A 16,683-nucleotide genomic window follows, 5' to 3' on the forward strand; every position below is an offset into this window, starting at 1 on the left:
AAACTCTTAATTTGATGGTATAATATTTAAAATAACAGAAAAATTTCTAAATAAAATAAATAAATTATATATTATAAATATATACCGGTATATTAAAAATTATACTTAATTTAAAATGAGAAATAAAATTATAGTTTGGTATTTGGCAAGTATAACCTTCATTTGAAATTTCACATACATACCCGTACACCCTGCATTTAATTGTATTATAAAAAGCATCTATACTTTTTATCAGGCAATGCACACTGGCACTCAATAAGGAAAACTGACATTAGAAATGACATACTGCAAGCATAACAACAACATGATCCAAACATACAAGATTAGATCACATCACTTCAAATTTTCAAAACGGTGCAACATAACATGAATTTCTCTCTCACTCTTTCCTTTTCTCTTTAATTTTTCACCTCTCGTTCTTTCTTTTACTCTTTTTCTTTAATATGTCTAGCTCTTTCCTTCTCTTTTTTTTTTTATCACCCATTTTCGTCTCCTCGCTCTTTTGTCCCATATCTATCTCCCATTTTTAACGGCCCCTGAAAGGGGAAAAGCCGCTATTAGTTTTGTCTGGCCCGTCTGTTCCGTTTAGATGTCAGAAACTAGAAGAGACAATGAAAATCGGACATCAAGATATTTGAGATCATTCAAAGTTCTGACGCAACGGCTACTTTTGCATTTTCTGAAAGCGAAAAATCTATTTTTTTCATAAAAAACACCCCATTTTCACAGCTATAAATGGCTCCTTCTGTCTCGGTAGACAATGGGTGCGCCGGATGAGTTACTGGCTTTGGTTACGTCTTGAGATGGGGAAGAATCTGGAGTGATTGATCAAGCCAATTCTCGAGCAGCATAGTTTGCCACAGTTCGTGAATGTATATTCATCTGTCCTAGGGCTAGCTGACACGGCAGCTTTCTTTTTCTTTCTCTTGGCTGACGCAGCTTCATTTCTTTTCCATTCGGCGAAGTTCGTACCAGCACGTACAGTCTGTGTCTCCATGCTGTCTAGTCTTGGGCTATCTCCTCCCACATACATTGGTCGATGCCCGTGGCTGTCATGTCTCGCTTGCAGACATCTCTATAGGTTAGTCTTGGGTCTAATATTAGGTATTCCGGGAAATACACCAGTCACTGCCTCCGAGTATGTATTCAATCTTGGAAAAAGGCATCATCTAGCCCGCAATAAGATCAATATCAATAGCGAATCGATGAAGAAACGATATGACAAACGGGCCAATTCCTCTGGGTTTCAAGAGAGCGATCTGGTATGGTTGTACAACCATCAGAGGCGGAAATGCAGATCTCCAAAGCTACAAAGAGACTTGGAAGGTCCATACCGCGTCGTAAAGAGGACCAACGACGTGGTTTATAGGATACAGAAAAGTCCACGATCTAAGCTGAAGGTCGTCCATCGGGACGAACAGGTTTGAGAAGGGGGAGCAGGGTTGTAGTTCTATTTACGCATTGAAACACACGTGGAAAATAGAAGGGAGGAAATAGAGACAGATTGGTGAATGCCGGCTTATTAAGAAATGAAATAGATCTAAGGCAACCTGACATCCTGTGGTTTGTGTGTGTTATTTGTTTTAATTATTAAATAACTATCAAAGTTATTCTTCCTCTGTTGAGTGCTTTCCTGGAATTTACAACAATATATATAGCTCCTCCTTCGTGGTCGAAGATGAGCACATTTCTCATTTCCTATGGACTGTAAAGCCCAATCCTCGCTTTCAAAAAGCCGGCCGCATAGGTCAGTGGCAGTTCAAATGTGAAAACGTATTTATAACTTAATTGTCTTTAACAATTTCATTTTAAATAAATTTGACAATGGGGAACGTCTCTTTTCCATTGTCGAACGAGTTCTGTTTTTGGTAAAAGTTGAATTAGCCACCACTTTGTCAATAGTTTAAAGGTACTCTTACTCTAATGTATCTTTGGCCTTCTAGTAGGCCTATACATTCCCCGCAAAAAAAAAAAAACACAACAACAAAACAAGATATTAAAATAAAAGACATCTGGTAATATATAGATGTTAAGCTGCGCCTCAAAGTTTATAATTTTAGAACGAAAAAATAATTTCCATTGTACTAAACATTTTGACAAGAAGCATTTTCTGAAAAATAATGTTGACCATATAAATGAGGTGATTGTTATACACATTTATTGAATAGCTTTCCTGTACTTCAAGACTTCAGACATTGAAGCTTGACTTTTTTTTTGTATTCCTGCGCTCGACATATCATAAATTCAAGCTAATCCGGGCAACGCCCTTTCTAGACATTTTAAGTAGATCTCATCAGCTTTGTTCTCCCTTAAAATCTTATAACTAATGAATCTGATCAGTGTGCACTATGTCTGGTGTGCTGTCAAACAAAATACAAAGGTGCTTAGAGTAATTCTGACTCTTTAACGTGGTTTTTTAAAGCATTAAAAAACATTTTAGATACACTTTCAGTTATGGGTTTTATCTACACAACATTTCCATCATCTAATGAAAATTTTCAATAAGCCTTGCTGTTAATATGGCCAGGGAATGTCAAATATTCTGATTTTATAAAAAAAACAACAACAATAATCTGTGTAATTTATCCTTCCATTGTTTTTCTTCGTTACATCGATCATAGCAACGACATCCATTTTTAGACGGATCCCCCTGTTTTCCAATCCTAATGACTAATCTTGATACGCCTATTCCAATTTCAGACTATTTCAAACACTTATATAATTAAGTTACTCATTTGTATTCTATTTACATAGAATTAGTTGAAAAAGTAAACAGAAAACATACAATTCCGTGACTAAATCATTCCCAATAGGACGCATCAGAAGCCTATTTGTTAACATCTGGCGTACTTTTCCTTTTGCTCTGGATAAATTTCTGAGAAATTCATGTGGAATCGCCACATGACAAGATTGAACTATCACCTAAAATATTGAGGAATATATAATTCAACTGATTCATTGGAACGTTTCCTTCATCTTGGCTAGAGTTTCTATTACATTCAACATCTGAAATTGCATTTACATTAATTACATGTGAGATTTCAATAACATTTTATGCCCGAAGAATGTCATCATTTGTTAAACAGTGACTATTGGTTGGCATCTTGATATTACTTTGGTTGGTATATTATAATGATATTACAATTCTAGCTACTATTTCAATAGATTTGATAAAAACATTGTTACAAATTAAAGCAGTGTTTATATACATGCAGCTAATATACAGCTGAAAATAAGGTTTCACGTTTGCTTTTAATATAAAGTTTGATGTAACGTTTTGGACTATTTGTAGAATTTCTTAAAAAAATTAAAATATGCTTAGATGAAATATTTCGCCCCAGACGCTTTTTTTTTAATTTAAATTGTTTGTTATTCAGAAAGTGATTTTTTTTTCACTTGGGTTTCACCCTAATGGGTGTCACCCGGTGCGGACCTCACCCCCTAGTGACGCCACTGGTTATACTAGTTACAAAAATTGAGCTGCATAGAAAAAATATATAATGATCATAACAATATAAATCAGTCAAAAGAATAAAAGTTAACTCAAGGTGTAAAATAAAAAAATATTTAGATAAAATTTGTCCAGAGAAAATGTAAATAAATATGTACATCTGGAAATAATGATGCTAATTAAAGTGCAAACGAAACATTATTTAATTTCAACTGGTTTTGTGATTAATAATTGTGTCATGTGATCAGCATAAGGCATTGGAAGATGCTAATTCCCGAGAATGTCATTTGATAGCCCTATATCTTCAGCGAGTGAAGTACAAAAATAGCTTATCAAGTATTCGTACACATCATGTCAGATGATATGCTGATTGAAGCAAAAAAAGTTAAGAACATAACTTTTTGAAAATGTTCTGGAGAGAGCTAGAAAGAACAATATACAGTTCAACAACAAGATAAAATATAAGCTCTCTGTTGTTAATTACCAATTACCTCGGGAGACAAATTTGAGAAGATAGTATTGGTCCAGATCCAGCTAAAATCAAAGCCATAACAGAGATACTAGAGCCAACAAGAAATTCAGAAACTGTTAGGGAAGCTAAACTTTCTGTCAAGTTTCATTCCGAACATATTCTAGTCCGTTAGGAGAATGGTCAAAGAAAGATGTCTGCCCCTATTGTGGTAGTGGAATGCTTTCCAAATAATGAAGTTTTGCAATTGTTTACCCTGAAAAACCAGTTACTATTTAGTGTGGACGCTTCTTCTAAAGGATTGGGAGCATGTTTAACGCAAGAAGCCAAACCAGCTGTTTATACGTCCAGATCACTGACACAAACTTGAGTGCAGGTGTGCACAGGCAGAGATGCTCATGTTAACTATAGTGTTTGCAGCTTACATTTTCACCACTATATATATTCGGACGCACTGAAAGTTATTTTTGCTAGACAAGAGCCTACAAGAAGAAACAGTCAACGACAACATGCCATTCAACAGTTACAAGTCCAGAAAATTGGCTACTGAATGGGGTTTTACAATAACCACATCAAGCCTCAGATACATCCAATCAAATAGTCTGGTAAGTGGGGTGCATGTTGATATCGTCAAGCTAAAAACATAAGAAAATTGGAAAAATCGCGCGCCAGATCTTGCTCTCATTGACACAGAAATACTCCCATAAGCGGACTACCGTATTCACCATCACAAATGCTGATGAAGAGAAGACTCTTGGAAATTATTCCAACTGGTCCTAAACTGTATAAACCATGAGTGCCTGATAATGCCCAGGTAAGGAAAATTATGATGCTCATAAAGAATATTCTGTCGGAGAGAAAAAGAGAGTTCATATAGGATAAACATGGCAGAAGGCAGTAGTGAACAAACATCCGTCACCCAGATCGTACATCATACAACGGTATAAAATCCTTGGGACAAAATCAACGATTTTTAAATATGAGTTTCAACGAAGACATTTCTACCGAAACAAACAGTTGCATACATATATTAAAACTTAGTAGGGACGGATGTGATACACATTTTCAGGGACACACATATAGTGACAGAAATGAAAAAGAACAGACTACGTTGGGCAGGCCACTTTGAAAGAATGTCAGAACATAGGAGCAAATATTGTCTACCTGCACAAACCAAAAGGCAGGCAGCGTAAAGTCAGACCATGAATAAGATGGATTTATGATATAGAGGCAGATCTACAATAGCTTCAGGTTTGGGCATGAAGACAAAAGGCTCAGGAGAGATCTGAATGGAGGGATGTGCTCAGGCAGGCCATAACCCTCCATGGGCCGTAGTGCCACTGGGATGGATAGATGTTCCCATACTTCAGGAAGTCCTAAGCATGCACAATAAATACTAAATCGCTAATTAGGTTAGTTCAGCGGTTCTCAACCTTTTATGCTCGGCGACCCCTTTTTACAATCCCTCACTCTGCAGCGACCCCCACCAACACAGCAATAGAAGAATAGACAATAACAATCCATATTTTCGATGGTCTTAGGCGACCCCTGGCAAATCGTCGATCGACCCCCAAAGTGGTCGCGACCCACAGATTGAGAACCCCTGTGTTAGTTCATGACAAGATCAAACAATGAACTAGGTCTCCTGAGGAATTTCTATCCCTTGTTATAACATATGCAAACTGGGTAGTGTACAGTTTAACAGAATTCAGGATGAAAAGGTCTAAAAGTGAAAGTGAAGGATAGATTAAGATCTGAACAACCACATACAAAATTTAAAAAGAAAATTCCCATGGTATCTGTTTTTTTTTACAATAATGAGATTCTCTTCAAATAACCAAAAAAAAAAAATAATTGTAGGCTCAGTTAGGCCTTCTGTTTTTGAGATACATTTACTTCATAAATAAAGTCTATAAGTCTTTTTTATCTCTATGGCTTTGCCGTGGAGCTGAGTATATTAAAATGGGCACAGAAGGTTGCAAAATAGAACTGAAGTCATTTATGTGCAAAATCTCTGGGGTTGCTTTTGTAATGGTGATTCTTTTCAAAATGTGAACTACTGCCAGCTTCATTTTTAGCATTCCCAATTTCATGCCAATACAAAGTCTAGGTCCCAATCCAAAGGGGAAAAAAGTATATGGATTATGAGCTTCATAGGAAGGAGTCCCTTCTATAAAGCGATCAGGGTTGAACTCATTAGGGTCCTTCCAAAATTCTGGATCACGTTGCAAGTTGTATAGCGGTATAGCTATGGATGTTTTAGCTGGTAAATCTAAATCCAGAAGCTTAGTTGGTTTGCTGCATTCTCTAGTTATAACAGATAATGGTGGATACATTCTTAAAGTTTCGTTGATAGCTGCCTCTGTGTAATTTAAGTTTTGACACAAGTCATAGGTTGGTTCTTGATCACCAATGACATCATCAATTTCTGCAATGATTTTCTCCATGACTTCTTTGTGAGTTGCTAATTCATACAGTAAAAACTGTAAGGTGCTTGATGCAGTCTCATAGCCAGCAATAAAAAGCATTATGCCCTGTGCCACAAGCTCCTCTGACGTCAATTTGCCAGACCCTCCCTGAAGAACTACATCACTTTCTGCTTCCATTAAATTTTGAAGAATGTCATTTCTTTTTTCTTTATCCTCTTTCCTTTGGTTAATCATATGTTTGATGTTTCGGTCGAAAAATTTCATATCATCACTTTTGAAGAAAGTAATCTCAAACCATCGAACAATGTGAGACATTACCTCAGGACAAGACAGAACCAGAATAGCTTGCAGTTGCACCCACCATTTAAAAACAAACAGACTTCGTCCATGTCTGGTAAAAGGTTCATTTAAATTCTTGACAGAGTCGACATCAATACTAAAGCCTGTTCCAGTCACTACATCTAATGTGAAGGCACCGCAGTACAGCTTGGCTTCCCAGGGTGTTCCTTCCTCAGCCAACTTCAAGACATGCTCACCCAGCCTTGCAGCGCTTCTGTTCACAATAGCAGCCATTGACTTGATCTTGCTGATGCTAAATGATGGAGTCATGATGCCTCGTATACGTTTCCAAACATCACCATTAGCAAAGAAAAGACCAGTAAGTGCTTCTTTGTTCAAAAGAATATTATCATCATATGCCATGCGATCCCTAAAGTTATTAAAATCCTTCACTAAGATATGTTTTATCCATTCTGGATCTGTTATTACCAGTGCAGGTTTTCTAAAATAGTAGACTCCATATCTGCGACCATACTGAGATTGCCATTTAGAATAAGCAAGTCTGGCTCCCTCTGGCCTATGTATCTCATGGATGTTACCAAATATCAGCCTAGGCTCAGGACCATTAACACCTAATTGCTTCCACAATTTGAATGGACGCTTGGCATACCTGCAACAAAAATATTTTAATATGTAACAAAATCAAAAAGTTATTTCTCAAATGGGAAAAAATAAGTTTGAGATTATATAAAATTTGTTTCAAATCATGTAAAGTTAAAGCATGTTACATCAAAGACTTTCTGCTTGAATATTAAACTAAATTGAATTTCGTTTGTATATATATGTAGAGCTTTTAACTAATAAATTGGATATTCATTCCGTTAAATGCAACACAGTCCATTCAATTTTTTTTCGAATAGTTGTTCACAAAGAAATTCAAAGGTAATTGTGCATGAACTGAATCAAAAACCTATATATAACTTTCTCAAGTTTTATGAATGAAAAATTTGCTAATTAACATATAATATGCTATGAAATAACAAATACCACTAGGATAATATGTACACATTCGGTTAAAAAAAAAAAGTTGAGCAGAAGAATAAAACTCTGATCTCTACATCTGTATTGTCAACTGGGAGAGTAGAAAAAGGCTCCTAATTAAATCATCTTCAGGGTTGGAGTTTCTTCATCCCTTTTTTGGTGGAGGTGACAGTTTTCATAACAATAATTACATCTTCTTATCTTATAGATAACCGGCTACAGACTTTTAATTAAAAAAAGAAGATTATAATGTGTCAATCTAATCATGCATGTTAATCAGTGACTTTAACTCTGCTAAATAGTTGGTTTCCCGGCTGATTCGGGCAACCAATTCCATTCTCTAATGTCTAATGGCACCAGGGAAGAAGGAACACTTGTATGAATTTGTCCTAACATATAAATTTAAAAACAGAACAGAGCTAGCTAGAGGCATCCTATATATAGGTGCCTTACGAAGGTAGCGAGTCCAAGTGAGTGGGGTAACTGTCCCTGACCCGTGCCTAAGGGAGGGCCCTTGATAAAACTATATATATATAATATGATGATCGTACAAATATTGAAATATTCATGGCCTGATTATCATACTGACATACATAACACTCGCTTAGAGCCCCGCGCACTGCTAAGCTAAGGCACCGTCTAAATTCTGAATAAAGACAAATACACACAAAAAAAGAGTATAGAATGGTATAGATATATTTATATATTTAATATATATAGATCTATATATTATTACGACAATATTAGACTTTATTAGTATAGATTAGTTATAGTAGTAAAATTATTAGTTACGACTCGGACTAGTATACTATTATTTACAATATAATATTAACTAGTTACTAGTCATAGATTTAGATCTAATCATCTATAATTAATAAACACTAGATCTAGTCTATTAGTCTAGTATAATTATAATAATTTTATTTTAATATTAGATTTAAATATAACATTTCGCATATGTGAGATATAGTGATATAGTAATAGACAATATGAATATTGAATATATAGTTAGAGTCTAGATCTAGCTCTACATGCATGCTATCTATATTAATAGTACCGGTATAATAAATCAAGTATCGAATCTAGATTTACGTACTTATAAACTAAAACCAAAAATAGAAATACAAGGCATCCTAGAAATAGTTGCAGATCAAGATCCATGATAAGCTTTGTTTATGTCGTCGTTTAGATCTAGATTTAGCCCTATTCTTACTTTTGACGTTATATAAACATTATTTAGCTACATTTATAGGCAAGTGCCGATTTTCCATCTCAATGCCAAACATGCTAATTTTTAGCTAGAACTTGTATGTCGAAAGTTCGAGGCCTGCCTTTCCTTGCTACACGGTCTACAGCCTACTTTTTTTTTGTGGGCGATTATCTAATTCCTGGCTTTTACCTAGATCTACCCGATTCGTCATGGCAAATTTTTAAATACGTTTTTCCCATTAAAGAGTATCAAATATGCATTTGATTTTTTAAATAAAAAAGGTAACTGAAATTGAAACTATATAACTACAATGAAGAAAAAGTCACATTAAAATTCCTAAACCACCATCAGTTCATTAAGAAATTGATTAAAAAAAAACTTTTTTACTTGTTGATTATTGCATGTGTATAAAATTTATATTGCCCGATAGCTCACTAGGTTTATTGCTAATTATTTATTTTTATTGTCATCTGTAATATACTTGCAATGGAAAAAAAAAAGAAAAAAAATTAATTTATGTTTGTAAATAACTTTTTATATTCATTTGTAATATACATTTGTAAATATTTTTTCAATATTTTTAGATAACAGAACAATAGGTGAACATTTAAAAGTTCCCAAAAGGAAAACAAAAATAATAATATCATACTTATAGTATTATACAAATAAAACAGTAAAAACATAATGGAGATAAGCATTAGTGAATGTGAAAGAAATCAAACATATAGAACTTTTAAAATAATATAACAAGTTGCTTTTTAATTTTTTTTTTTTACATTAAACCAATCAATCTGTATATAAAGGTGTAACTAAGCCTACTACATGTAGCCTATACAAATGACAAATTAATCATTGCTGTACATCAATATCATTATTTATTCTTATCAATACCCTGGTACCTTCAATCTACATGTATAAGTAATCTACATGTAAAAGTAGCTTACTGTATCTTGAATCTTAGAAGAAAAAATAATTCTGCTAAAAAAAAGTTCATTTTGACTGACAAAAATACAAATCTATTTTATTTTATGTTTGTATACATAGACAAACCAAGTATTTTATAATGCCTTAATTTAATCCTTATTATAATTTTTTAAAACCTCCTGGCTGAACTTTTCCCAAACACTACCCATCCCAAAAAAAAAAAATTAAAAATCTCATAATAAAAACATTATATTAGGAAGCTTTATCATCCATTTATAAAACAAACATTGAAACACCATGAATATTATTTGTTTACATTAATTTATACACTTATCTAATTCAATATGAATAGGTGTATCTTTAAAATAAAAAACAAAAAAAAACTTTTCATATATATATATATATATATATATATATTTGTATATATAAGCCTACTGTTACGGTCGTAGCGCAGCAAGGTGTGCATGAATAATGGTGCGAATTTGTGTAATGAATGGAAGTGATGTTGAAAAGGGGAAGCGGGGAGAAATTGACAGGAAGAGAAATGAAATGTTCGTATTTACATAACTTGTTGTAATATTAAAGTATTTATAGAGTAATAATCTGAGAGTGTATTATTATTTCAAAGAGTCTTGTGTCGTAACACCTACTGAAGATGAATGACATTGTGTATGCTTGCAGACTTATTTTTAATTCTTATTCAAAGACTATTTTTATTATCATGCTAATGAAAAAGTAAGGTGATTTTTAGAAAAGATTTAAAAACAAATTTAACAAAAACAATTTACAATCACAAGCATTCTAATAAAATATTTATACCTTTTTCTTTGTGTAAATACATAATAACTATAATACTAAACCTTTTGCTTATGTCATTATGGCTTCCTGTAAGAACAAGAAAGATATATGCCTGTCTCCATTCTGGCACCAAACTTTGAGCAGCAGAAATGCCTACTCCTGGTGTCTATAGCTAACTGTTTATCATAGCAAAAAGAGTTGAGGTCAAATAAAGAAAAAAGAACAGAGCAGGCAGAGTCAAAACTGTAGTGTGAGAGACATTTAAGGAAAGTGTGGTTCATAAGTTTGATTGTTGTAAAATCATCTTGTACTGTACTTTATTTAATCATGATAAAGATCATCAGAATGATGGTATGTGCTTGGAAGAATTTTTTATTTTTCTGGTGAAAAAAAAAGGCTAGAATCACATTCTGCAAATGATTATTTAGTTCATCTTGCTGAAGACTCTTCTCACAAAAATTGCGGCAGAAAAGGTTTTAGTTGTCAGCAAACCATCTTCTTATTCCTCCTCCCTGTGTGCACTCAAAACATTGGTCTAAAATAATTCAATAAAACCATTGTTTGTATTTTTATAGCCACAAAAAACAACCATGACAATAATTTGATTACCCACACAAGCAGCAGCAAAAAAGTATAATGAGTATAAAAATAATAAAACAAAGGATAACATCTAAACTCCATGTAAAAATAACATTGGATGATATGAGTATTCAACATTCACATTTAAAAAGAGAAAAATACATTACAAAAATTATATTTTGCTCAATGTTTGAAATTTTAAAAGTAATCCTTGTTACCATAAATTAGACTCATCATAAATCACTACTTATTATTATCACAATGACACTGAACAATATAGTAACATGTATGTTGTTCTTATGTTCTGAAATATACTTACATATTAATATCAATATAATTATAGACAACTTAAGCATAGAATTTCAAATTTATACTTTAATTAATCTTTTTAGCTTTGCATGTTTTGGGTTTACAGAAAATATGGATTGGTTCCAATGGTTGAAGAATAGTGGTAAAATCACTAATGCTCAAAACTTCTGGAGTGGCTTTTGTAATTTCTACCTTCTGAAAAATTCTAATCAATGCAAGTTTTACTTCCATTATTCCAAGCAACATGCCTATACAAAGTCTCGGACCTATGCCGAATGGCATATAAGTAAAGGGATTGTAATGCTCATAAGTTGGGCTTCCTTCAATAAAGCGGTCAGGGTCAAAGTTATTAGGGTTTCTCCAGAACTCTGGATCCCTTTGTAGATTGTAAACAGGAATCGCTATTGCGGTGTGAGCAGGAAGTTCCAGATCAAACAGTTTTGTTGTTTTTTTGCACTGCCGGGTAAGAACCGACAATGGTGGATACATTCTTAAAGTTTCATTAATTGTTGCATCCATATATTTTAAATTGAGACACAACTCATAGGTGGGTTCCTGGTCTCCAATGACAGCATTGATTTCTGCAAAAATTTTTTCCATGACATCTTTGTGACTTGCTAATTCATACAGTAAAAATTGCAATGTGCTTGAAGTTGTTTCATAACCAGCTAAGAACAACATAATGCCCTGTGCCACGAGCTCATCAGAAGTTAATTTTAACTTGCCAGCATCAGTTATAGATTGACTTTCTGCATCAATTAAGTTTTGTAAAATGTCCCGTTTTTTTGCTTCATCTGGATTTTGTTTTCGTTCATTAATCATTATTTTAATATTTTTGACATAAAAGTCCATATCCTCTCTCCGAAAAAAGCCAATATTAAAGATTTTCGCAATTGGAGCCAATATGGAAGGAAAACATCCTGCTATAAAAGCAAGAACTTTTATAAACCAGGTATATGTGAACAAACTTCGTCCATGCTTTGTAAAAGGTTCATTTACATTACTCACGGAATCCACATCTATGCTGAAACCTGCGCCAGTAACAACATCTATAGCATAGGCCCCGAGCAATCTTTTGGCCTCAAATGGCTTGCCATCTTCTGCGAGTCTCAAAATATGATCCCCTAGGCGCATTGCACTTCTGTCTATTGTGCTGTTCATTGCTTTTACCTTTGCAATACTAAAAGAAGGGCTCATGATGCTTCGAATCCTTTTCCACACGTCTCCTTCAGCAAAGAAAAGACCAGTGAATATTTCATGGTTTAAAAGAATATTACTATCCACTGTCATGCGATCTCTGAAATTGTTGAAATCCTTGACATAAACTTCTTTTATCCAATCAGGGTCTGTCAAAACAAGAGCAGGCTGTCGAAAATAATAAACTCCATATTTACGACCAAACTGAGAATTCCATTTAGCATAAGAAGCGATTCCCCCTGAAGAACCATAGATTTCATGAATGTTGCCAAAAAATGTGACTGTTTCTGGCCCTTGTATGCCTAATTTCTTCCATAATCTGTAAGGAGAGTTTCCATATCTGTTGAAATAAAACAATCTAGGTCTGAATGTATCAAACATAATTAAATATACATTATACAATTCAACTTTCTGATATAATCTTTTCACATGTAAATTATGAGTGAGTCTATAGTGTGAATGTATATTTTGCTTTTTTATTATTATAATATATATTTTGTTTGGTGTAATGCACAAATTGTAAGACTAATTTCCTTATGGATAATAAAGATTATCATTATAATTATTATAAGCTCCATGTTGCAGTGATTTTACTAATGCTGTTTGACTGAAAAATTCTCTTCCAATAAAACTGTCTGTTATTTTTTAAATTATTCTATTTTATTTTACTTTGTTTCAATTTAAATATTTCAAACAAAAGATGCATTTTCAAATATTTGTCTAAGATAAAATAGCAATTAAGTTTTATGTTCTTAGTGATAGCTAAAAATATTTTGAACTTTAAATCTGAATCAATGGTTTTTTGTTTTGAATTTGATCCCTTTTTTAATGACAGCCCTACTTATCTTGGAGTCACCTATGACCCGAGACTAACCTGGAAAAACCAAATAGATAAAACACAGAGTAAAGGCATCCAGAGACTATCCCTCTTGAAAAAATTAGCTGGCACAGATTGGGGAGCTAATCACAACATCCTGAAAAAGACCTATACCAGTTATGTAAGACCTGTACTAGAATATGGTGCCACAGCATGGGGCTCAGCAGCCCAAACCAACCTAAGAAAAATATACAAGGTTCAAAATATTGGTCTAAGGATAATGACAGGAGCAATCAAAACAACACCCATAAGAGCTATGGAAGAAACTGCTGCCCTGATCTCTCTGGATGAAAGAAGAGAAATAAAAATCCTTTCCCAATTCACTAAATTGGAAACCTTGGAGAGGCACAAACTCAGAACAAAAATCCACAAAACTGGCACAAAAAAACGTCTCAAAAGGACCAATTTCATACAGGAATCTCTAAACCTAAAAAAGAAACACCAACTTGAAAAAATTACTCTGGAATCCTCGATACACTATAATGAATCTCCACCCTGGGACGAAAGCCCTCTTCCTACTATAAGGGACCATATTGAAAACATAAAAAGAAAATCTGATTACAGACCAACAGAGCTCAAGGAAATAGTGAACTGTTTTCTACATACCAATTACCCTAGCAATCAGTGGATCAGAGTTTACACGGATGGCTCATCCCATAAAGCCACCACAAATGGAGGAGCTGGAATACTTATCGAATGGCCAGATGGAGGAAAACTAGAAAAATCCTTTGCAACTGGAGAGCTCTCTGACAGTCACAGAGCAGAAAGGAAAGCACTAGCACTAGCTGCTACCATGCTAGCAAATCACCCAAGTTCCCCTCACAGTCAGATTGTCTTTCTAACAGACGCAAAAACAACCCTCCAAAGCTTGCAAGACTCTAATTCCCCTTATATTAAAAACCTCAGAACAGCACTTACAAAGCTCAACAACAACAGCAAAAAAACTGTTATTCAATGGATACCAGCTCACATACAACTAGCAGGAAATGAGAAGGCTGACACACTCGCCAAGAGTGGGAGAACAAACTCACAAGTAAACTCTGCACTCTATCCAGAAGAAATGAAGAAATTAATTGTAGATAAAATAAATGAGAAATGGACGAGCTCCCATCCAAATCACAAGAAAGATGATGCTTACTATAAGCTATCCCGACAAGACCAACGTCTAATCTTTCGACTCAGGACCGGACACAACAGAATGCGACAACACATGTTCCGGAAGCTCAAAATTGGAACCAGTGAAATCTGCCCATGTGGAGTATCACCAGAAAATGCTTACCACGTCCTCCAAAACTGCTCTCTCTACCAAGAGGCCCGTATAAGACATTGGCCCCAAATCACCCCAATAGAAAGAAAACTATTTGGAGAGCTCCCTGATTTGGAAACCACTGCGCAGTTCATCTCATGTATTGGTCTAGTCATATGAACACTCCAACATAACAATGAGAATGATGAAGAAGATGAAGAAGATCCTTTTTTACTTTTGTTATATGAATGTCCTGTATCATAAGCTTCAAATTATATAATCTTGTTTGTGCAACTTATTTAGTTGTCATAGTAGCATTTCAGCAAATTGTTTTTATTCTTTTTACTATATACACTTACAAAGGCCTTATTATTATTATAAAAAGTAAAGTTACCCTTTCAGACCTTGCGATCTATGAGGGCAGATGATGTAAAGGTCACCCGTTTCTGTGGCCCACGGTTAACGAGGGTGTCATATGGCCAGCATAACGACCAACCACCTTTACTTTTCCCCAACTAATGGTTAATATGCATGACTAAATGCATGACGCGTAGGACGTAATCATCTTCTTTTTTGAAGTAACGTCTGTATTATATAAGATAAGATAATGTTAGGTACCCATTAGAGCTGGGTAGACTTAGAGGCTCCCAAATATCCCAAAGTTAAAAATCCCAGTCTTCACCAGGATTCGAACGCGGGTCCTCGGTTCAGAAGCAAAGCGCTTTACCGCTCAGCCACAGCACCTCCAAATTATTATTTATTATATACACATTCTATATTTTATAGATTATAGTAATTATAGGCTATAAACTAGACAGTCATATACAAATATTTGACATAACAAAGATTAAGAAAGACAAGTGTCACAAGAGTAACTTATAATGTAGAGTCTAGTATATCTAAACTATCTAGAATAATCTAGATCTATTATAGTTAACTATAGTATCTATAATATACTTATATTAATAGACATGGATTCTTTTTCTAGTAGTATAGTAGAATCTTAACTGCAGTATTCAGATATAGATCTATATTTATATATATATAGATCTAGTATAGATCTAGAATATCTGTTTCAAGTGTTTTCAGCTTACAATTATACTTACATGTATAGTAAAATTACACAAATAACCAGCAGAATGAACCAAACTGGCATGCTAGCACAACATAATGCATACGATGTGTCTACCATGTTTAAATTATTGTTTATGTTTTGTTTATAGATTCTAGATCTATTCTAATCAAACCTCTACGCCTACGGATCTAGTCTACTATGTGACTGTCTATGGCAGACCACTATAATAGATGTAGAATTCGAAATGACCCGACGTCACGCTGATCTACAGGATTATCTAGACTAGATCTAGAAAGAGATGTAGACTAGTGTAGATTCTACAATATTCTAGTCTAGAATCTAGATCATTTATAGGCATACACAGATCAGCAGAATCTTGACATTTACATTGCGCTATGACCTGTTTTACGTAAAGCTATGTTTTTAAGCAGTTCTCTAACGTTGCGGTACTGTCGACTCCAGTCATTTGGAACAGAGATGAACCGTACCGTGGATAGTGGAATAGTCATTATATTGTCATATTCTATCTATTTATCTATCTATCTATTATCTATCTATCTATCTACCCACCTACGTACCTATTGTATTAACCTATCTAATCTTATCTATCTATCCACCTACCTACCTATTCTATTAACCTATGTAATCTTATTTATCTATCGATGCACGACACACACACACACACGTAAATTACAAAGCGAAGCTGGCTTTTATGTTCAAAGCTGTAGACAAAATGCATAACCTTTTGCATTCAATCGATTTTCATATATAGGGCTTAATAATATATGACTTTATGGTG

General features: G+C 34.1%; 2 protein-coding genes across 2 annotated transcripts; both read right to left on the bottom strand.

Moving 5' to 3' along the window:
• Positions 1 to 2,576: 2,576 nt before the first annotated feature.
• LOC106061610 (cytochrome P450 3A29-like) lies at positions 2,577 to 9,354 on the bottom strand. The gene is made up of 2 exons (XM_013219795.2): positions 8,766 to 9,354; positions 2,577 to 7,298 (listed from the first exon to the last, which is right to left on the bottom strand). The coding sequence occupies exons 1-2, from the start codon at positions 8,828 to 8,830 to the stop codon at positions 5,831 to 5,833; spliced, it is 1,533 nt and encodes a 510-aa protein (XP_013075249.2). The 5' UTR covers positions 8,831 to 9,354; the 3' UTR covers positions 2,577 to 5,830.
• An 854-nt stretch (positions 9,355 to 10,208) lies between these two features.
• Positions 10,209 to 16,414, bottom strand: LOC106061620 (cytochrome P450 3A29-like). Its single transcript, XM_056018778.1, has 2 exons — positions 15,916 to 16,414; positions 10,209 to 13,026 (listed from the first exon to the last, which is right to left on the bottom strand). Exons 1-2 carry the CDS (start codon positions 15,999 to 16,001, stop codon positions 11,556 to 11,558), a joined length of 1,557 nt encoding a protein of 518 aa, XP_055874753.1. The 5' UTR covers positions 16,002 to 16,414; the 3' UTR covers positions 10,209 to 11,555.
• Positions 16,415 to 16,683: the final 269 nt, after the last annotated feature.

Source organism: Biomphalaria glabrata, chromosome 1 (assembly GCF_947242115.1).
Source record: "Biomphalaria glabrata chromosome 1, xgBioGlab47.1, whole genome shotgun sequence".
NCBI classification, from domain to species: Eukaryota; Metazoa; Mollusca; class Gastropoda; family Planorbidae; genus Biomphalaria; species Biomphalaria glabrata.